This window comes from Panthera uncia (genome assembly GCF_023721935.1).
Source record: "Panthera uncia isolate 11264 chromosome D3 unlocalized genomic scaffold, Puncia_PCG_1.0 HiC_scaffold_8, whole genome shotgun sequence".
NCBI classification, from domain to species: Eukaryota; Metazoa; Chordata; class Mammalia; order Carnivora; family Felidae; genus Panthera; species Panthera uncia.
In genome coordinates, this window is record NW_026057586.1 from 67439918 (window position 1) to 67461101 (window position 21184).

General features: G+C 56.2%; 1 protein-coding gene across 1 annotated transcript in view; it reads right to left on the bottom strand.

The window, feature by feature from the left end:
• The window catches only part of MN1 (MN1 proto-oncogene, transcriptional regulator), a 45387-nt gene extending 24543 nt beyond the window's left edge, over positions 1-20844 (bottom strand). The window contains exon 1 of the mRNA XM_049618966.1: positions 16008-20844. Coding sequence (XP_049474923.1) covers positions 16008-19806 — 3799 coding nt within the window. The 5' untranslated portion in view covers positions 19807-20844. The remainder of the gene's footprint in view (positions 1-16007) is intronic.
• Between the last annotated feature and the right edge of the window lie 340 nt (positions 20845-21184).

Below are 21184 nucleotides of genomic sequence, written 5' to 3' on the forward strand. Positions count from 1 at the left end.
CCAGCACAACACTGGCGGGTCCCTTCTCATTATTCAAGCGTCTCCCTTACCTGTCACCACCCCACAGAGGCATCCCTGGTGGCCCAGCCTAGAAACTCTCGTGCACGCCCCCTTCTCTTAAGTCTCCATACCCGGTCCTGCCCGCTGTATCATTCTGCCTGTTTCGCTGTGTGTCCGTCCGTCTGTCCACTCTCCTAGAATATAAACTCTGTGAGGGCAGAGGCTTTGGTCCGCCTGGCCCCTGGCTGCATCCCAGCACCTAGGACAGTGTTACCACAGGCTAAGTGTTTCATTCACGTGTGTTGAATAAATACACATGCCAGGGGCTTTTGAATTCAGACTAGGCCAGGGGCACCTGGGTGGCCCAGTCGGTAAAGCCTCGGACTCCTGACTTCGGCTCAGGTCATGATCTCACACTTTGTGAGGTCAAGCCCCGCGTCCAGCTCTGTGCTGACGGCATGGAGCCTGATTGGGATCCTCTCCCTCTCTCTCTCTGCCCCTCCCCTGCTCTCTCTCTCTCTCAAAATAAAAAAATAAACATTAAAAAAAAAAAAAAAAGGAATCCAGACCTGGCTATCATGTGTTGGTTATTTTGAACCCCAGCCCTCCACCCTCCCAATCCCTCACTCAGCATGGTTCAGGGTTTCTCCGCACCGGCACATTTGACATTTGGGGCTTGGTAATTCTTCTCCGGAGAGGACTGGGGCAGGGACCTGCGCATCGTAGGATATTTAGCAACAGCCCCGACTTCTACCCACTAAATGCCAGTAACGGCTTCCCTCTCTGCAGTTGTGACAACCAGAAACATCTCCAGACATTGCCAAGCAATGGGGGGTAAGGGAGTGGGTGTCACATCATCCCCAGGTGAGGAGCACGGCCAGACTCCTGAGGGAGGTGTCTTCCTCTCCCCAGCATATAGCCGAGGCCACTGAGGCTGGGGGAGGCGCCGTGACCTGACCAATGTGGGAACAGAGAGTGACTCCCCTCCAGTTGATTCCAAAGCCTTTGGTCTCACCAACGTACCCCCCGCCCCCGCTGCTCACCGTCCCCGCAGGGCACAGGGCTCATTGACCCCCACAGCAACCATCTTAATAGAGGGGCAAAGGGATTACACACGTGTGCCAGGTGAGGAAACTGAGGCTCACAGAGGCAAACCGCCTGCCCGAGGTCACGCCGCGCACCAGCAGCGGGTCTGGGATTCGAACTCAGGCCTCGACAGCCAGCTCTCGCACCCTCGCTTTCACTCGCTCTCTCTCTCTCTCTCTCTCTATTCAGCCCAAGTCTGCCAGGCTCCCGAGTCCCCACCTGAGGTGCCAGACACAAGGGTTTAATATTTTATCGCCGGCTCTCAAATTGTTTATGGCTGGCGCAGGCTCCTGGCAAAGTGCTCGGAGGCTGGGGACCGGCTCATCTCATGAATTCCTTCAATGAGAAGGCTGACCATTACTCACGCATATCAGGGAACTGTTCCTTCAGCGCCCGGGGAGAGCCGTCAGGAGGAAGAAAAATACCACAGCGCTGCTCTCCTACCGCCAGCAGCCCGTGCCTGACCGCGGCTGACCGCACCAGGCGGGGACCAGCCCACCGCGGTCCACGGGGGTCTGACCGCCCCACACAAGGAGAGGGTCCGGCAACGAGGCCCGAGATCGTGGCTGCGGGAGCAGGGAGTCCCAGCCCAGCCGTGCCCAAGGACCCTGCAACATTTACTGAGCACGTTCCCAGGGGCCGGCCCCGTGCTAAGCGCCAGATGCACAGCCGGGGCTGGGTGCCCTCCAGCCTGCACCACTTGATGGGAGAGGGCAAGTCACACACACGGCCTCTCTGTGACTCGTCGTCTCGTCCCCAAGATGGGACAAAAACCACAGCGGCAACACCAAGCTGGACATCCAAGCATCGTGCATATGAAACATCTGGCATACAGCAGGCGGTCAATAAAAGCCGTGTGCTGGCACAGTGCCTCCTTTGTGACAGGCAGTCTTCTGCGTATCTGCTCGTGTATACATTAACTCGCCGAATCTCCCAGCCCCGTGAGATAGGAATGATTGGTGTCCCCTTTCGCCCATTAGGAAACAGAGGCACAGAGAGGTTAAGCAGCCTACCAAGGTCACACAGCCAGGAAATGGGAGCTGCTGGAGTTTGAACCCAGGGAGTCGGGCTCCAGAGCCTGTGTTCCTAACCACATCATTATGATCACCCTATTTTGCCTTATTCAGCTAAAATCGTCGGATTTAGCTCGCACAACACTTCTAGGAGGTAGGGACTACTTTTTTCGCTTTGCTCAATGTTCGGAGGAAACCAAGCTAAAAGCAGCAAAAGGTGGCTACGGTCACACAGCTCAGAAGAGTCAAAGCCCCAGGCCCGAGACCCAGACCGCTCGTCTGGTGGGATCCAGTGCTACTGCGGCTTCCCCAAGGTCAGGAATTGTCTCCTAAACGACACCTACCTCCGTAAGAGGAAAGGGAGTAAGTGTGGCTGTCATCGGGAGTATGTGTCACAGTGCTATCTACAGAAGTTCTAGAGACTTCTGGTTTCAGAGGTCCCCAGCCCTAGTTGACACAAGGCCTAGCCAGGCAAAATCAGGAGGTCAAGAGCTAGTAAGGCAAGGTCAAGGCCAAGGGTTAGCTGTAGTCCAATCCTTATTCTGCAGCTGTGCTGTGTGACCATGGCCAGGTTGCTTGCCCTCTCTGGGCCTTGGCTATCTCAGCTGGCAAAGGCTGGGAGAAGGGGCCCAAAACTGGAAGAAGTCCTTTCCCGGTCTAAAATTTTACCTCAATGTTTCCCTTAGCGCTGTTTCTTTTTTTATTATTTTGTTAAGCTTATTTATTTTGAGAGAGAGAGAGAGAGAGAGAGAGAGAGCCAGGGAGAGGCAGAGAGAGAGGGAGAGAGAGAACCCCATGCAGGCTCCGCACTGTCCGCGCAGGGCACGATGCGGGGCTCGAACCCACGGAACCGTGAGCCGAAATCGAGTGTCGGATGCTCAACCGACCGAGCCACCCAGGCGCCCCCTCAGCGCTGTTTCAACAGTGAAAACTACAAGCGTGTGTTTTAAGATGTTCACCTATCGTGACACCGCACGTCTAAGTTGCCAACACAAGTCCACACAGTATCTCCACATATGCACACCCGGGCAGGAAAAACTGGGTCAGCAGACACCAGCCGATGGCAGCCAGAACCATAAGCTCTCAAAGACTTTCCGCAACGAGGCCGCCGCAAGCTTCTGCTGGAATGCATGAAGCAGGCCTTCTAAGAAGGTCTGAATTTTCACTCCACCCCCAAAATGGCCACACAGGCCCTGGCAGAGAGCTGGCCCACAGGACCCCTCCTCAGCATGTGCTCAGGGGCTAAGAGCATCCCCTCTCACAGCCCCCACATACTGGGGAGCAGAGAGTGGGCACCTGCGAGTCAGGGAGACAGGATGCTGGGGAACTTCCCCAGGGGAGGGGAGGAGGGGGGGGAGGGCACTAAGGGGGCGAGGGGTGCCCGGCACGAACAGCTCGAATTTCAAGACCAGTTTCCGTACTTGTGGAAACCACCAAACACCGCCCCCCAAAACCCACCCCAGGAAGAAGGAAGGAAAAAAAAAAATGTGAGCAAACCCAGCCCTTCTCCTTGTGACAGAATCACCATTTCTCTCCATCCTCCTGCATGACCTAACTTCAAAAAATCCTGGGTGCAGGGGGAGCAGGGAAGGGGCCTCCTGAAATCCGGGACACCAGTTTCTTTGCAGGCTTAAAAACAGATCAATTTTACTCTAAAGTTTAAAATGAAACATACCCCTGTTTGGGAAAAGAATTTCATTAGGAGGAAAATATAATATAAAAATACCCATTTAGAAAGAATGTGCTATTAATTCTTTGCACTCTATGCAGAAGGGAAAATTGCATTTTTATCTAAATGGTTTTTCTGCATAAGCCATTTACAATATTCTTTGCCTCTCTCTAATAGGTCCCTGCTACCATTAGTACTGGGACGACCAGGCTGAGGGCTGAAATCCCCCTCAAACACATTTGATACATAACCCCTGAAAATCTATTCCAACAGGGACCTTAGCAAACAGGCCTGGCAGTCCCTTTTTAAGGAAGAAATAAATATTGCTGAGGGAGACTGAGGGCGGGGGGCGGTGGTTAGGAGTGGGGTACCGGTGGGGGAGAGAGGGGACAAGATGGTTTAAGTTAAAAGCAAATGCTCCGGGTCCCTTTAGGCAGCTGTAAAATCGCAACGGGTCTTTGGCTGCACGATTGCAACCATTTGCGTGGCTGCGTGTGTAGAGATGTGTGTGCTGGTGTCACGCACACACACGCACACACACGCACACGCACACACACGCACACACTCTCACGGGTTTCCATCAGACGAGCAAACAAGGAAAGGATGAAATTCAGGATATGAAAACAAACTATTTTTAAACGCTAAAGCAAACACGCCAAGAGAGTAATACTGCTATTTTCCCATTAAACTAAGTTCCTCTCAATTTGAAAAGCGAGAGTAATCTAAACAATGCTTCCAAACAAAATGCATGGAGTTTGGGGGTTGTGGCCTCCTTCGTTCTTAACAACGGAAAAAAAAACCCTCCGTAGCAAAGCAAAACAGAGCAGGGACGGGGCCAGTCCTCTTTGCCACGTCCTGCCACGTCCCACCAAATGTGTCCTGCTCCACACCAGCGTGCCTGGATGTTCAGGCGTCTCCAACTTCAAAATGCAATACTTTTTCTTTTTTCCAAACAGTTAAAAAAAAAAAAAAGTCTTCCAGTTCTTTCTTTCTTGGATTCCCAAAATAGCTACTTACTTAATACCAAATGTCGGGGAGCTAAATTAATTCATTAAAGAGATGTAGGGACTGTGATGGGCACGGAGCTGGGGGGTGGCGGGGCGGTGGCTGTGATTTCACTGCCAGGAGCCAGAACGCCTCGGGCCGCTCTCTTCCGGCTTTGCTGGGTCCGTAAATTCTTCCTTTCAAACCAGGAGTCCAGAAATGGCATAATTATAGCTGATACAGGTAACAGGTGTGCCCCTCCATCCCTCCCACCCCCTCCCACCACCATCTTCCAGATGAGCTTCTGGAAGATTTAGTGGTCTAGCCTGGGGTGTCGTAACTACAGGAAACGACTCTAGTTTTAAGGGTTAGATAAAGACCCTCTCCAAATTTAAGGCCAGACACCAATGTCCATTAGACTTTAACGGGCCCACATAAAAAAAGAAATCGTATCCTCATCTCTCCAAATGCCTGTTTCCTCGGTGACTCAGGTTCATTTCGGGCTGGCTCCATGCCGAAAATACTCCTGTCCTGCCCTCGTTCCGCAAAGGCAAGGCCCTCGGTGGAAACCGATGTACAAGGAATTAAGCAAATGGGGTCTTGGCGGGGAAGGGCGGGGGGGGGGGGCAGGGAATCATTCGCTCTAAAACTGTGATGGCCGAAACCCGTCTTTTAAAAAACAAATAACAATGGAAGTGGAATTTTAACCCATCATCTGGAAGCAGAGAGCCGGGAAGGCTGTGGGGAGCCCAGGGAGGAAGGGGGGGTACCCCGAGCGGCCCTGCCGAAGAGCCCTCACCATCAAGAGGACACACGCTCCCGTTCTGAGACTCAAGTGATCAGAAAGGTCAAAGCTGAGGGCTGTTTGGCTCTGTTTTGCCTTGTCCCAGCTTTTGAGACTCATGCATACTTTTTCTTCCTTCTTTGGAAGTCAAGCCATGCATTTCTCGAAAAGTTACGCGCGCGCACACCCCCAGCAGCTCCATTTGTCAAGGAAGCAGCATGGAGGGCGCTCCAAAAAGGTTTACGATTCGTCAGTCTTCTCCATGGCAGGACTCAGCTCCCAGGCAATTAACAGAAGTAATGCTCGAAAACTTTCCAGGGACCAAGGCACCAGGAAGAAACCCGTGTCTCCAAGGCTCTGGGAGGCTGGGTTTGCCGGACAACTGGGCTTTTTCTCCCTCCGCTCCCCACCACCCCACAAGTGATGGCTGAAGGGGCCACTCGCCCTCTCTTCCTATCCTGGGGAGGTGATGGGAATTGCAACCGGGGGTCTCTGCTCCGTCTTGGGGAGCGGGGCCCCCGCGCACGCGCACCCACAATTATAATCCCAGCAAAATGCTTTCCACACTGAGCACAAAATAAATGCTTATTAACTAAACCGACCCAAAATAGTGAAACGTACAAGTAAATTAATCATGCCTCTCCCGGAGGCCTGACAGGATTACAAATTCGGCAAAAATTGACCACACGGAGATCAGTAAGCCTCTACTTAAAACTGAAAGGAGCCAAAACTTTGTATGAGCTTCTTCTTGGGGGGAAAAAAACCATTTATTTGTTCATTTCTTATTAAGACTTCTCAGGCCTGTGTATGCACGTGTGTGTGTGTGTGTGTGTGTGTGTGTGCACAAGCAGAAACCGGCAAAAGGCATCCAAAGCTTTATGCCCAGACAATTTAGAAATAGTCACGGCATAAGGATCGTGAAATTGCTCGTGTTTAAAAAAGCCAAATTTTGGTCTACAGCCTCCGTTCCCTCAAATACTAAACAACCACCAAAAGTTACATTGCAGGGGATGAAAATGGTCAATTTGTTTTGAGCCTATTAGGCCTTGCTACAAAAGCATTAAAGGCTGCTGATGGCTGGACCGTGGGTCTCCCTCCGGAAGAGGAAGAAAAAGGAGACCCGAATCTCTGCGGCTCCTTTCCCCACTTGGCTTATCTGGAGTCAGGGAAATCTTCCTCTTGCTGAATTCATCAACTGACTTGCCTTCCCTTTTTGCCTACCATTCAGAAAAAGGAAAAAAATATACATTGTGTATGAGGACACTGCCTGCGTTTCCAGGCAGTTGGGGCCTGCCTGCGAGGTCTGTGAAAGGCAAGGTTATCCCCAAAGGGGCTGGGTGCTGGGAAGAAAGCCTCAGTGGTCACCTTATGGGGTCACCAGGGGAGAGGTCACTCCTTTTTCCCCACCCCCATCATCCCTCTTTAATGGAAAGGTCCAGGCCCCTCTGCGAAACTCCGTGCATCTGTAGGGGGCCACATGGGGTCAACTCCTCTGCAGAAGGTGGCCACAGGCACTTTACAAGGGCTTGACCCACCCAGTGTCTGTCTGGGTCTTCGTCCTCTGCCCCCCACCCCCATGCGCCTGCCTCAGCCACTCCCTAACCAAAACCGGGCTCTGATTGCTAAGACACCCACCATTTCGGTCACCAGTCCCGTGCTGGATCCCTCCACATCTAGATTCTCCCCCAAAATCTGGGTCCATGTGGAGGCTCAAAGCAGGAACTTTGTGTGCTTTCGTGATGGCCAACGACAGCCCCCGAGCAATTCAGTCACCCCCAGACTCACCCAGGAAGTGTTCTGGGAATGACTTCCACACTGACAAATTATTCTCCACTCCTGAATCCCAAGTATCGGTAAATAACATTTCGACTCATACGGACCCACTTCTCCCCGCTCCACCCACCCGTCTAACTACCCTCTCTGAGAAAATCAACCGCACCCCAACCTCCATCCAGGCTTCCCACCGAGGGATGTTTTTCTCTCGCCTTCCAACTCCTAGGCAAAGAGAGCAAGGATATACATATCAGGCCTCTCGGGTCCTAACATTTGCAAAAGGACCCTTCTGACAGCCCACGCAGACAGGGCAGCACCCACTTACTTCTCTGTGAGTTCCCAACCAACCTTCGCTTTCGCAGGAAGGCTGAGCTTAGGAGATTTCAAAGCAGGCTATGTTTTCTTCGGACTCCCCGCCCCCTCTCTGATCATAAGATGGTCCCTCAGAAGTATCTTACTCCTGGTGGTCGTTGCCAATCATTCGACAATGCTTGTGTTCCAAGATCCAAGGGCGTTTGAAAACACTGCTCCACGGTAACTGAAAAGGGTCCTATCTTTTTGACACCCTACCCTGCCCTGGATGACTGGAAGCACAGGGAGCAATGGATATGTGTGTGCGTGTGTGTGTGTGTGTGTGTGTGTGTGCCCGTGCGCATGTGTGTGCAAGTGTGTGTGGAGGGGTTCACTCATTAACTGTCACCTCACGTTCCAGGAGCTCCCAAATACAAGCAGGGACACCACACCGGGGCCCTCGCTCAACTCCGGGGCACGCCATGCAAAGCCAGCTGCGTCAGAAAGGCCCGAGCCCGTGTTGGCCCAGAGACCCTTTGGACCCAACCTTTATGATCAAATTAAATCTTGGTGCCCCGACACTTGTTCAATTATTACCAGCGAGAAAAAGGGAAACCTAATTTTAAATCCTCAGAATCGATCTACGATCTACGAGCCACTCGGTTCTCACCAGACCGGCTGCCGGCAGGGGGAAATGGGGGAGACAGGGGCCACCGAGTGCTTCAGTACCAAAGTTAGTCCACGCTTCCTCCAAAGTCTGACAATCACCGTCTATTTCTGACTAACCGTGGAGATCGTTTGGGGGTTTTTTTGGTTTTTGTTTTTTGTTTTTGTGAGACATGCAGGATAAAAGCAAGACCTGGTTCCCTCCCTCCCGGGGCGGTGGCGGTGAGGAGGAGGGGGGCGGTCTTTAAAGCACTCGACTTCCCAAAGAAGTCCACAGCAATAGGCCCCAAATAGGTCTCTGCCAAAGGGTCTCCCTGTCTCCCTGAACCACTCTCTGGCACATTTCCTAAGGCAAAACCAAACCCTGGCACAGATAAGTCAGCCTGCAACCCCGAAAGCCAGGGGCCGCTGAAAGGTTGGGGATCCCAGGGCCAAACATTTCACGAGGAGCCCAAGATCTTGCACAGAGAGGGAGAAGGTGGGAAAGGAGAGAGAGACCGAGGCTTCAGGGTTGGCCAGTGGATCCCACCAGCCATTAGGCTGAGGTCTCTGGACCGCTGAGCTTTAAAGAGCAGAACACCACCAACCTGCTTGGTCACAAGGTGAGCCTGTGTTAGGGTGTTCGTTGAGGGTCTTCCCCTTTTGGGGGACAAATCTATTCCACATCAGGTGCGCCTTCAGAGAGAGCCAATCGGTTACTGCGAATACACTCAGACCTCCAAACTGTTAAACTCAATTGCTTTTATGTTTAAAAGGGCATTTGGGTCCGTACGATGATGGATAAATCGTGAAAGGATTACGCACATGATCGCTATAAAGTTCTCCCTCGGATCCAGCTTTGCAAGGAAGCGGTGATTATGAAAACCTACCTGTTTTCTCAGCCAAGAGGGAGAATGAGAATTTGGGACGCCATAGCTAGGACGGACCCCCACTCAGTAGGTACGGGAGCCAGGAGGGGGGGAGGGGGCGCTGCCAGTCCAATGTGGCCTCGTCGGACCAAAGCTCAAAGCCATCAAGAACCCAAAAGAGCCCCTCAGATTTCAAGGTACGGGGGAGGGGGGACCCGTAGCAGTTCCTTCCCTGCTTCCTCTCCCGTGTCCTTTCTCGGCAAACACCATGTTGGGAGCAGACCCTTCATCTGCTTCCCAAACCTTGGAGGCCGCTGATTAAAATGCAGGCCAGCAGACAAAGCGGGCCTCGGCGTCCTGTAAGGATTGTACCCCGTGAGAACGCTGTCCCTCAACCGTCCCTCCTCACTCACACCCTGAGGTAACCGGTTGCCCTGCTGAGGCCGTGTGTCCCTGCCTGCTGTCACGCCGTGGCAAGGCGGCAGAACACGATCAGGGCCACCTCCTCGCTGGGCAACCCAATCGGGCAAAATGTGCTGGGGTCCCCAAATCATCTCTTCCTTTGGGTCCCCTGCAGTTCCTCAGGGCCCGCGTGGCGTGGAGTTGGGGACGGTCAGCTGAGCCGTCGTGCATAAAGACACAGAGGGTCCCCGAAGGCAAGGCCGTGACTAATTCGAAAGCCCAGCGTCGTCTCCTCCACGTTGGTACCAAAAGATTACAATAAAGGAGAGGAATTTCCATAAATGAGAAGCAGCGTCCGCTTCCCACAACTGGGAGGGGGAGGGGGGTGGGTGGTGGGCACTGATTCAAAGATTCGTCTCCCGGCTGGAGAGTGGGGTTAGCTGAACTCAGCCCGACAGACACCTCCACACACACACACTCACGCACACAACCCAGCAAGGGGCGATGTGCGTCTGCTACCGAAATACTCCAGATCAAAGTCACCCACAGCCCAGGAGGCCTGGGAGGCCGAGATTTCATAATTAGGATCTTCAAAATCCTCTGTCTATTTTTAGGACTTGTGCTCATTCAGTCCTTTACAGAATCAGAACCTGCCAGCTGACGCCATTGAGACTGAAGGTTTAGCAACTTTGTCCACTTGCCTTGGGAAAGCAGATTAAGGGAAAACTGGAGTGGCTGGATGATTTGATGGAGATACACTTGGCCATGCGTATGTATATGTGCGTGTGCTGGGGGGGGGGGGGGGGGGGGGGGGAGGGGGGGGGGCTCCTTTACATGTTGAATTGCACGGGGCCTTGCTTTCCTCTCATGGGCCACAGGCAGGCCCAGACCCGACACCCACCTCGCCACGCTCTTTCGAGCCGGCCCCCAGACCACTTCATTTGGCTTCCGTGTGTCTGAGAAGGTGAGGAAACTTGAAAATTTTCCACCAAATGTCTCTCTTCTCAATCACGCACTCTCATGTATATACCAACATCTCCGCCACCAGCAATCAAAACCCACACTCAAATCTGTCCACCCGAGTCGGGCCTAAAAATAGACACCGTCCTAAAACAAACACACCACTCGGCAAGTCACAATCCCGACTTGAACCAAAATGATGAAGCCGGTTATTCCAGACCCTCCAGACTGAATATTTGGCTGGAACAAACAGGGGGACAGAGACGGAAGGACATAGGTACACCCACTGGTTACAGGGCCTGCCCTCCCTCCATCCCCGCCGGACAGACCCAGGTCCCCTCCGACATCAGAAGGTTTGGGGTTTTATGCTGCAATTTGCTGGGAGGCCTACTGGCCCCCCGCACACTCCCCGTCCCCGGACATTTGATCCTGTGACATAAAAGCTATAGCTTTTTATTCTCTAAAAATAACCAAACAGAGGTAAATACAGTGTTCCTTACTAGGAGTATTTATCTCCTGAATGCCTTTGGCAAAGCAGATCACTCCCGGGGCAAAGAACACGACCCTATGTGATCGCCGGCCAAGCGGAGAAAAAGGTGATTTTGCTAAATCTTCCAGCGTGGAGTGGGTTCAGGAGAGCCTGTGAAAAATCCCAAGGACACACTCAAGTTTGTCCTGCCAGAGTAGGAAGAATTTCCCCTCCTCTAATTTCACCTGGTCCTCCCGGACTGTTTATTAAAGATGTATATTTTATATCAGCAGAGAGTATCAAGTAACTTCTTGGCAAGGGCAGGATCTATTTTTCAGGACCTATTAAGATTTTCAGGGCCTATTAAGACTCTGTGTGGAAATTTAAATACCTCTGTCAGGCAAACAAAATCGTATCAGGAATCATAGAATTTCATTGCTAGAAAGAGATATTAGATTAACCAGCCCTCGCTCCCTTCCTAGAAACTTCAATAAAATAGAAGTACATTTCAACAGTCCCTTACTTCCGGTCTGAAGGGCCTCACAAGAAATCTAAATGAATTTATATTAAAGAAAGCCATCCTTGAGGAAAACCCTTCAATCTACAAAAATCGTACACATTTATATACTTACAGGTACAGATACACACATGGAAAAAGAACAGAGGTCTTTGGTATAGATCAGAAGGCAGCGGCTATTTAAAATCAAAACAGCCAGAAAAACCCAGCGGTGGAAACCACAACAAGTTCAACACTGATAAGCTTGAAACCCTTAAAAAAATCCTTGTCCTTTATTAATATTTAGTAGAAATGTATAATTGCAGATGTGTGTGCTATGTTGGGGTTTTATGTCGGGAGGCGGGCAAAGAAGACAGGTTTATTACAGCCATGAAATATTAAACAAGCACCAAAGAACAGTAGTAGAATGTCCCGGACTAGCCGGGGAGCAAGCTGGCTGGAAAGTCAGCTGCACAAAGGGGGCTCCTATCTGTTTACATTACCCCTGATTAACACCTGCGAAGTTTTGGGTTACATCTTCCGGAGGCGCAAAAGTCACATGAAGGCATGCAACCCGTGCTGGGTGATTTCGCAGGGAAATGGGAAGGCAAGGAGCCTTGCCTTCCCAAAACAAGTCTGAGTGAGCCTAAAAAATTCTCTCCACGCTGTGGGCAGTGGGGGAAACGACTCAGGAAACAGCCCTAGGACCTCCCTCCTCCCCCTGCCCCAGCCTGCTCCATGTCTAAGAAAACTCAGTGTCCAGATCCTGCCTGCCTACTATTTCTCAGCCCTGCTTACTGCTGTCCGACCGGCACGCTGAGAGAAGCATGAAATTCCAAAAATTTCTCCCGCATCACTGTAAAAAGATCATACTTCCAAAAAGGGCAGGATTGCATGCACAAGCATACATGGAGCCCTCTCCTATTTCAGTGTGTGTGAAGGAACGTTTCGAGACGACTCCGGATTTCAGGACAGAGAGCAAGCCACGGAGTGGAAGTTTGGCAGGGATACACTTATCACAGAATACGGTTAATTCAAGTTTTGAAAATCGTTTCAGGGCCCGGAGGGGGTGAACGTACTTTTTTCAGACTTAATTCCCTTTATCTGCAATCTCTCGGGGCTTTTTTTTTCCTCCTCCTCTGTTTTGGAATTCCTCCAATAGCCACACACCTATTACAAGGATAGGTAGACGATGTTGCAAACTAGTCTCAAATTCATGTAATCCTCACTGATATAACAGATGTCTGAATAGGTCCCGAACTCAAGCTGGCTTTTTTTCTCTTCCCCCACCCCCCGCCCCTCTGCACAACCTCACCCTTCCCCCACCCCAACTTTGTGCAAACAGAACCTCAAGATGAGATGCAGAGTTTCATTATTATAAAAGTTGTTTGGCGGGTGAAGGAGTCGGGAGAAGCGTCATTTGGAGAAGCTCGCTTACCTGGTAGAAAAAAAAAAATCCTAATCACACGTGATCCTGGCCTGGACTTTGCCAGAACTACAACTGGCCACTTGGGTTCCCTCCCCTCTGAAGGACATCTAGACCCCATAAGACAATCTGGGCACGTCCCACTGACTCCACGGCTTGTGCAGTTCTGAAGACTTATTCGTTCTCTCCAATCCCAGCACAGATCATTTCGTTAAATACCGACGAGCATTTTGTCATCGAGCGAAGAATTTCAGAAACGGTGTTAATATTTAATCACATTAGTACTGGCGTGTTTTACGGCGCGACAAAATAAAATATCATTACCAAAACGGGCTTTGCCCGAGAGGGGGTGGCAAGGAAGGTCTCTGCTGGGGGCCGGAACCTCCAGAAGGTACATTCAAAGCTGCCGGACACCCTGCCTCACAGCTGACGGGCCCACAAGCATGTGTTTAAGGGGAAGCAGAACGTTTTACTTTAAAAATTCTTCTTCGACTCTATTTTGAAGTGGCACACTTCACTCTGATTTCCAGCCAGGGGACTCGGGGGCCTGTTGAAGGCTCTGTGAGCTACAGGGTGTTATCATAATGAAAAGTTTAATCATCCTTATTTACTACCAGTAAGGGAGCAGGAATCAGATGCAGATACCTTATAAAGCCTTAACTAGCAGCCCCAAGGCTGCAGAAGCTGCGAGTGACCTCAATTCGGGGCTTTATCTAGGAAACTGTCCTTCCCACATCACAGAGTGGAAAACAAAGGAGGTCAAGTGGCTGTCCCTGCCTATGCTGCTAAGGAGGCCAGCCCCGAAGCCGGTCCCTGAAGGAAGTCCCCCTCCGCGTGCAGGGGAGGGCTGCGGTTAGCTTACAGGGGAAATCAACCCTAAAGTGCCTAGCATCTGTTTCCAAAAAAATATTTTCACTCCTCTGACTGTGATAATGAAACAAACAAAACAAAACGTATCTTTAGTGACATTTCTTCGGGCACAGCCCGCATTCTTTTTTTTTTCTTTTTTTTTTTTTTTCCTGGAAAGGAAGATTAGTTGGGCTGGGAAGAGAGGGCTCTGCGACACCTTAAAAAAAAAAATCTTAAAACCACTCAATTCCTCTTCTCCTGGTCTACTGGAGGCCCTTCAGAAGACTCGAAGGCCACCAGCTACTGGTTTTTCTTCACTTAATTCTCAGAATCAGGGGTTTTTAAAAAACTTTTCTCACCCCTATTTTGGCCAATATGTTCTTAATTACTGGGAGAGGGGGGAGGGGAGGACGGGGAGGGGGAGGGGCAGCCAGGCCCAGCCAGGTAGAAGTGACAGGGGCTGGGATTTGTGCTAACCAGCTATCGATCCATCCATCGGGAGGTAGGATCGAGATGTTGTGTACAAGAAAATAAAAGAGACGGGGTGGGTGGGGGAGGCGGCCCTGGGCATGCAGGGTGCGGTGTCCAACTCCATTTTAAAAAGGAAGGGGGGGAAGAAACAAGGAGCAGAAGCGGAGGGTCCCAAACTAACCAATTTATGGCCTTGCCTAGGAGAAGCCTGGAGAATGCTGATGCTAGCCTCGGCGTCTGCTGTGCATGCTAAACACCCAGCTTCAAATGAGAGAGCGGTGTCCTGGGCTGGGCAGGAGGCGAACAAAGAGAAAAGCCGCGAGGCCGCATTCATGAATTAGAAAAACCTAAGCGGGAAAGCTCCCCGGGACAGCGCGGTGAAAGCCCCGAGTTCCCCGAGCCACCCAACTCTGCACGCGCTTCCCCTCCCCCTGTCCCTCCTAAAACCTGCCGGCCACCTTAAACCCAGGGTCGGGAGGACCAGGCACACCAACACCGAGGAAGAGAACTCTAAGAGAGAGCAAGAATCTGGGGCCGCGGGTTTTAAAGGCAGAGGGTTCTATCGGCAGCGGCTGGCCCAGCCTCCACAGTAATATTGGGCCTGGTGAAACCCAGGAGAGGCAACTGGGGCTTAAAAGAAAAAGTGCAGATGGGGGGGAGAGGGAATGAGGATGTTACCTAATTTTAAGAAGCAATTATCTGTGTTGGGGGGTGGGGGGAAGGCCTCATTAAAACAAAATGGTTATCTACTGCAGTCCGGTCCTCTTTTGGTTCAAAACAAAACAAAACAAAACAAAACAAAACAAACCTGTTAGTACTTTAACTGCAGTGGAGGTCCATTTACTAACCCCCACCCCACCCACCTTAAAGTCCCCACCCCACCCCCCAACCCCGTGCCTGGTGGGGAGGCTGCGCTCAGATTGCAAACACGAGCTGGGACCAGACATCTGTCACCAAAGCCTGGAGAGATATTGACAAACGCGGGTCCTTTGTGTCTTAAGAATATATACCCACATCCCCCCTACACAAATGATGCCCTGGCTGAGCCAAGCAGACCCCACCCCGGCCCCAGCACCCCCCCCAACCAAATGTCAAGGAGATGCCCAGGGAAAGCGGGCCTGCCTCCCACCACCAGACAGGTCTCCAGGTTTCTAATGCAACTCTAATAGTTAAGAAGAGACAAAACAGCTATTCATTAGGAACAAATGTCAAATTAGACGTTGCCTCTGAGTGATGCTGCTGACGCCAGCTCTGGTAACTTTTTTTCCCCCCTAAAGATGCTGGCACACACAGCCTCAAGCTGGAGGCTCTGGGTGACTAGGAAAAGGTGGGAAGGTATTAACACAACTTCCCAGGTATCCTACCAGGAAAGGGGGGGGGGGGCAGGGGAGAGGCACGCAATTCCTACAAAGTAGAAGCGGCCCAAATGAGGAGGGTGAGGAGGGGTCTTGGTGTGAAAGGAAAGGGGCCTGCCTAGTGGCCTGAGCACCACCGAGCAGCTCAGCTAAAAGTTGGTGAAGGGACTCTAAGATAATCCCCAAAGGGCTGCCATCTAAGTCCCCATGTGAGTGTGTACCTCGAATCTACCCAGCAGTGCCTGGAGGTTGGGGGGAGGGGCAAGTGGGGTATCTGCCCACAGAGCCCTTGCTGTACCCAAAGGAAGGGTATCCAGCCCCAGGCTGGGCACCAAGAGGGCCCTGTGCCCTCCTCAGCCCCAAGGGATGGTCCCCTTCGATGGAGCATTCAAGGCGGAGGCTGAGGCCTGCAGTGGGGGGTGGGGACGGGTCTGGGGGAGCCGAGGAGGGAACAAGCGCATATACCTTCTTTGCTGTTGGGGTTCTGGGGTTTGGCCTTCTCCCAAGGTGCCAGCGTCTTGTCGTCGTCCGCGCCGTCCGCCAAGGCCTTGTCAGCGGGCATGTACCAGGTGGCGCTGTGCTCTGCCATCAGGGAGTCCAGGTCGATGGTGCTCATGGCGCTCTTGACCGCCTCGGAGCAGCAGCTGCCCAGCTCGCTGTCGCCATTCTGCGCGCCCGAGGACCCAACGGCGCACTCCCCCTTCTTGCCACCCTTGAGCCCCAGGGGCTGGTCCTCAGAGATGCTGAACTGCTGCCTCTGTAGCTGGATCTGGGCCTGGAGGATCTCCAGGGGGTGGATCTCGTCGGGGGGTGGCGCACCGCTGCTGCTCGTGGGGGTCCGGACCTGCTCCAGGCCCGGCGTGCCGGGATGGCCCGCGCCCCCGCCGTAGCTGTCAGGGGTGGAGGTAGAGGTAGACATGATGCCCAGGCCGAGCGGGGGCGGGGGCGCCTTAGGTCCGTGTTCCCCAGCGCCCACCCCACGGGGAGGGAGTTTGGGCGAGCCTGTCACCAGGGGGCTCCTACTCGCTTTGGCCAGGGCTGGGGGGTTGTCGGAGCTGGACGACACCTCGTCCTCGTTGGCGTAGCTCGTGCTCACCTCGTCCGAGGCAAACTCGCCCACGTGCGGGGAACTCCCGTCCGACTTGGCCCCGCCGTCCAGGGAAGCCATGAGGTCCGACTGGTCCCCCAGGAGCAACTCGGCCCCCTTCCCCCACGACGGCGACGTGAGCGCTTTCTCGTGAGGCGTAGGAGCCCCGCGAGCCTCGCTCGTGGAGCTTCCCCCGACGGCTGCGCCTGGCGCCTGCTGCTGCCCTGGGCTCACCCCTGGCGCGCCCCCGCTGTCTGGCGCGGCCGAGTACTTGTCGAAGAAGGTCCCCGGGCTCACGTGACCACTGTCCCTTTTTCTTCGACCCCGTCCCCGGCCGCCGCCCCCGGGGACCGGCTTGCCGTCGTTCCCGGATGTTGATTCCAGGGTGTAGTTCGGGGAGAGGCTCGTGCCGTCCCCCTGGGCGGGCGGGTTGGGCGGCCCCGAGGCTTTGGAGCCACCGTTACTAGTCCCCGACGGGCCTCCAGGCCCTGGGGCCCCAGGGGTGGTCCCCCCCGGGAAGTAATCCGAGCCCGGGTTGCCGGCCACAGCCGCGCCGTCGGTCTCGTTCTGGCTCAGTTTCCTCTTGCCCTCGGGCGGGTTCTTCTTGTTGAAGGTCACGTTGAGGTTGGGGGCCCCGAGGCTGGCGATCATGTTCTGGCAGGCGGTGGAGAGTGCGGCCAGGCAGCTCTGGCCGAACAGGTTGTCCTTGGAGCTGGGCTTGTTGAAGGAGCCCAGCGACAGCGCGCCCAGCTTACTGGCCGAGGTGCGCTGGCTGGGCTGGAAATCGGGCTGCGGCGGGTAGGCGCCCCCTCCGCTGCCGCCGCCCGTGCCTCCCCCGCCCCCGCCCGCGCTCGGGGGCGAGTTCACGCCCGGGCCGCTGTGTGGCGTGGCCTGCCGGTTCGCCGCGCTGAACGGGAAGCCAGGCTGGCCCCCGAGCGCCGGTGCTGTGAAATCCGGCGGCGGGGGCCTGCGCTCGGAGGGAGCGCTGGGCAGTCCCACCCCAGCCCCGGGCGACTGCAGTTGGCCCAGGCCGGCCAGGCTGCCTCCGAACTGCAGGCCGGGGGAGGGCAGCGCGGGCACGTGGCCCTCTCCGGGCATCCTCAGCGGCTCCTGCAGAGGGCCACGGAACAGCACTCCGGAGCCGCCGGGGGGAGGGGGCGGCGCCAGGCCGGGGTCGTGCGGGCCGCAGTCAGCCGGCAGGCCAGAGCCGCCCAGCCTGCGGGGCAGCAGGTCACCCGGCGGCGGGTGCGGACCTGGGAACCACGCGCTCTCCTGCGCCAAGTGAGGCGCCTGCTGCTCGAAAGTGCCCAGGCGCCCCGCGCCCGCGCTTTCGCGCTCAAAGTTCGGCTGGGCCAAGCCGCCCACCGGGCCACTGTGTACCAGGCCGCCCTGGCCCACGTCCCCGGGGTGGCCTAGCTGAGCCAGGTTCGGCTGGCGCAGCCGCTGCTGCTGATTCCGCGACGCCATCTGCTTAATCATGAGGGCCGCGTTTTGGCGCTGCTGCTGTTGCTGCTGCTGCTGCTGTTGCTGCTGCTGTTGCTGCTGCTGCAGGGACTGGTGGTCCGGGGCCGGATGCTGCAGGGGTGGCCCTGAGGGAAAGCTGTCGGGCACGGGCGGCGTGAACTCGCCAGGGAGGCCCGAATAGGCGGAGGGCGAGAGGTGGTTGTCCAAAGCGCCGTTGGGCATGCTGCCGTTCCACGAAGCACAGCGGTCCACTCCCGCGCTGCCCGGGAAGTCAAAGCGCGGCCTCTTGGCCACGTTCATATAGGGGGGCGCGTCGAAATGCTGTAGCCGCTGGTTGGGCGCCTGCTGGGGAGGGGGGTGCTGCATGTTGAACACAGGCTCCGAATAAGGGTGCATGCTCCGGTTCTCCAGCCGGTGGATGGGATACTCGAACTGTGCGTGCTGACTGGGCAGCATGGGGCCCCCGTCCTGCAGGCCGCCGCTGGGCGTGCCCGCCTCGCCCTGCTGGGGCCGCGGGAGCGCCGGCGGGCACGAATTTTGTCGGACCAGAAGCCCGGGTGGCGGCGGCTGCTGCGGCGGCGGCGGCGGAGGCTGCTGCGGCTGCTGCGGGGGCTGCTGCTGAGGGGGTGGCGGGGCCTGCTGGGGAGGCTGCATTAACGGGTGCCTGGAGCCTACTCCCGGCTCCAAACCCACCGGCATCTTGCGGGCCCCGCCGAATCTCTCGAAGAACACGCCGTGCTGCTGCTGTTGCTGCTGCTGCTGCTGCTGCTGTTGTTGCTGCTGCTGCTGCTGCTGCTGCTGTTGCTGCTGCTGCTGCTGCTGTTGCTGCTGCTGCTGCTGCTGGGCGTGCATTTTGGACAAGCCCACCATGCCTGCAGCTCTGGGCATGGCCGAGGCACCGGGGAAGGAGCCCCCGGGAACCTGGCGACCCGCCGCATAATGAGGCAGCTGCCCTTCGGAATCGGAGGGCGAAAACATGTCGAAATGTCCCGAGGGCGCCTCGCCAGGGTAATTGTATTCCAGCGAGTCGACGGCTCCTTGGTTCGCCACCCTTCGGGGCTCCAGACTGTGGGAATCGGAGCCGCTGGAGGCGGGCAGGCCGTGAAAGGAGGCGGCTCGGTTAGGGCTCTGGTCCAGCGGCAAGCATGGGGCAGGCACCGCATGGCCCGAGGCGCCCGAACTGTGGAAGTCCGGGAGGTTCCCGGGTCTCTGCGGGCCGAAGCTCTCGGGCCCCTGGCTCTCCGCCATGTGGTCATAACCCTCAGCGAAGGGCGGCTGGCTGCCCAGGCCGGCGGCGGCGCCCCCGTAGCCAAGTAGGCGACCCCCGTGCAGGCATGAGGCCCCTGGGTCCGGACCGCCGAAGTTGCCCCCAAAGTGGGGGTGATGTTGATGGGGGTGGTGGCCTCCCGGGTGGCCGTGGTGCGGCTGCTGGCCTCCAAAGAATCCGTGCACCGGCTGTGCCTGCAGCCCCCCCGCGTGCAACTCCGAGTGACCACGCGCGTGGAAGCCGTAAGGCTCCATGTTCATGCTCAAGATCGGGGGCTCGCCCAGCGCGCTCATGGCAGGGTCCACGGGGCCAGGGGGTCCCCCCGCGTGGAAAGCCGGGGCCTTGAAGTGGGCATTCATGCTTAGTCCGGCCTCGTTAAAGTTCCTTTCGCCCTGGCCAGCGTTCCTGCTGTTGATCTGGGGCTCGAATTGGTCCAGCCCAAACATACTTGGCGGGGGGCGGGGGGATCAATAGGGCATGACAGCCTGCTCTCCGCGGCGCGCCTCCGGCCAGCTAAACGTTCCGGCCCAGGGTTGGGCGCTCCGGGACGCTCAGCACCGCGGGGGCGCAGTGCGCACGGCCACCTCGCTTGCGTGTGGAGGCTGGGGGCTATCAGCTCCTCTCCCGAAGCTCTGGCTCTGCCGGACCCGGGCCTCTCACATCTTGCAGTGCCGCGAGGCCTCCAGGAGCCGTGCTGGGGGACCCATGCCCCGGCAGTTGGCACAGACGCGGGTGGGTTTGCGCGGAGGGGACGGAGCTGCGGGCGAGTGGAGACAAAAAGTTAAGTGGGGGGGAAGGAGGCGGGAAGGAGGAAGGGAGAGCGGAGCGATCACCTTCTTAAGTCCGATCGGGGTCGGGTGGGAAGCCCCAGGACGTCTCCCGAAGCCTCCTGGAGTCCGTGGCGGAGCTGCTAAGGGGCCGAGCGAGGAGACCCTTCAAAGCCGTGGCTGGCGCCCGGGCATGGACAGAGCAGTCCCTCCCCGCCCCCCCGCCCCCCGGAGTCCCCGCGCTCCGCCGCCCAAGCCTCCGCCGAGCACGATCCGCTCGCACAGTCTCCGTCGGCCCCGAGCAAGCTGCTACTGTTTCTTCAGCGGGTCGGAGGGCCGGACGCTCGGCTCGGCATCACGGGTGCGGGCCCTGAGCCGAGGGCGAAGCGGGGCTGGGGAGGCGGCGGGCGCCCGGGGTCCGAGCCGAGGTTTGAGGGAAGGCGCGGTTCCCCCTGCTCCGCGGCGGGTGCTCTGCACCCCGGCGCGCCGCTTCGCGGCCACGTCCGCCGCCTGCCGCTTCTTGTCCTCTTCTATTCGGTCTCAGTTCGAAGGGGTCTCCGCGCCCGGTTCCAGGCGCGGGCGGGCAGCGAGACGAGAGGTTGGGTCGCTCCGAGTCTCGGGTTCCGTGCCTCCGCTCCGAGGTGCTTCGCGAGTCCCCCTCGGACCCGAGGAGGGGGGCGTACGCGGGTTGGGGGGCCACGCTGGGCGAGCGGGCTGAGGCGTTCCGGCTACGCTCTACGAGCCGGGAATGGGGGGGCGGGGGCAATCCTGGGGGGGTCCGTGCACCCCTCTCCTGGCTGGCGGGGGGGGCTCTGCGTGGGGCGTTCCGAGGGTCTCGGCTCCCCTCTCGGTGTCTGCCTCTCGCCCAGCGCCGGGAGAAGCAGCAACAAGTTTTGCATTTCAGCAATCAATTTCAGCCATTACATTTGCACCAATCAGCGCAGCCCGAGCTCCGGTCCCGGGGCGGGGCTCGCTCTTAAGGTGGTCCTGGTTGCTGGCTGCTGAGGCCCCCGCCATGAACCCGCACTTCGCCAGCTCCGGAGTACCCCGCTCGGGT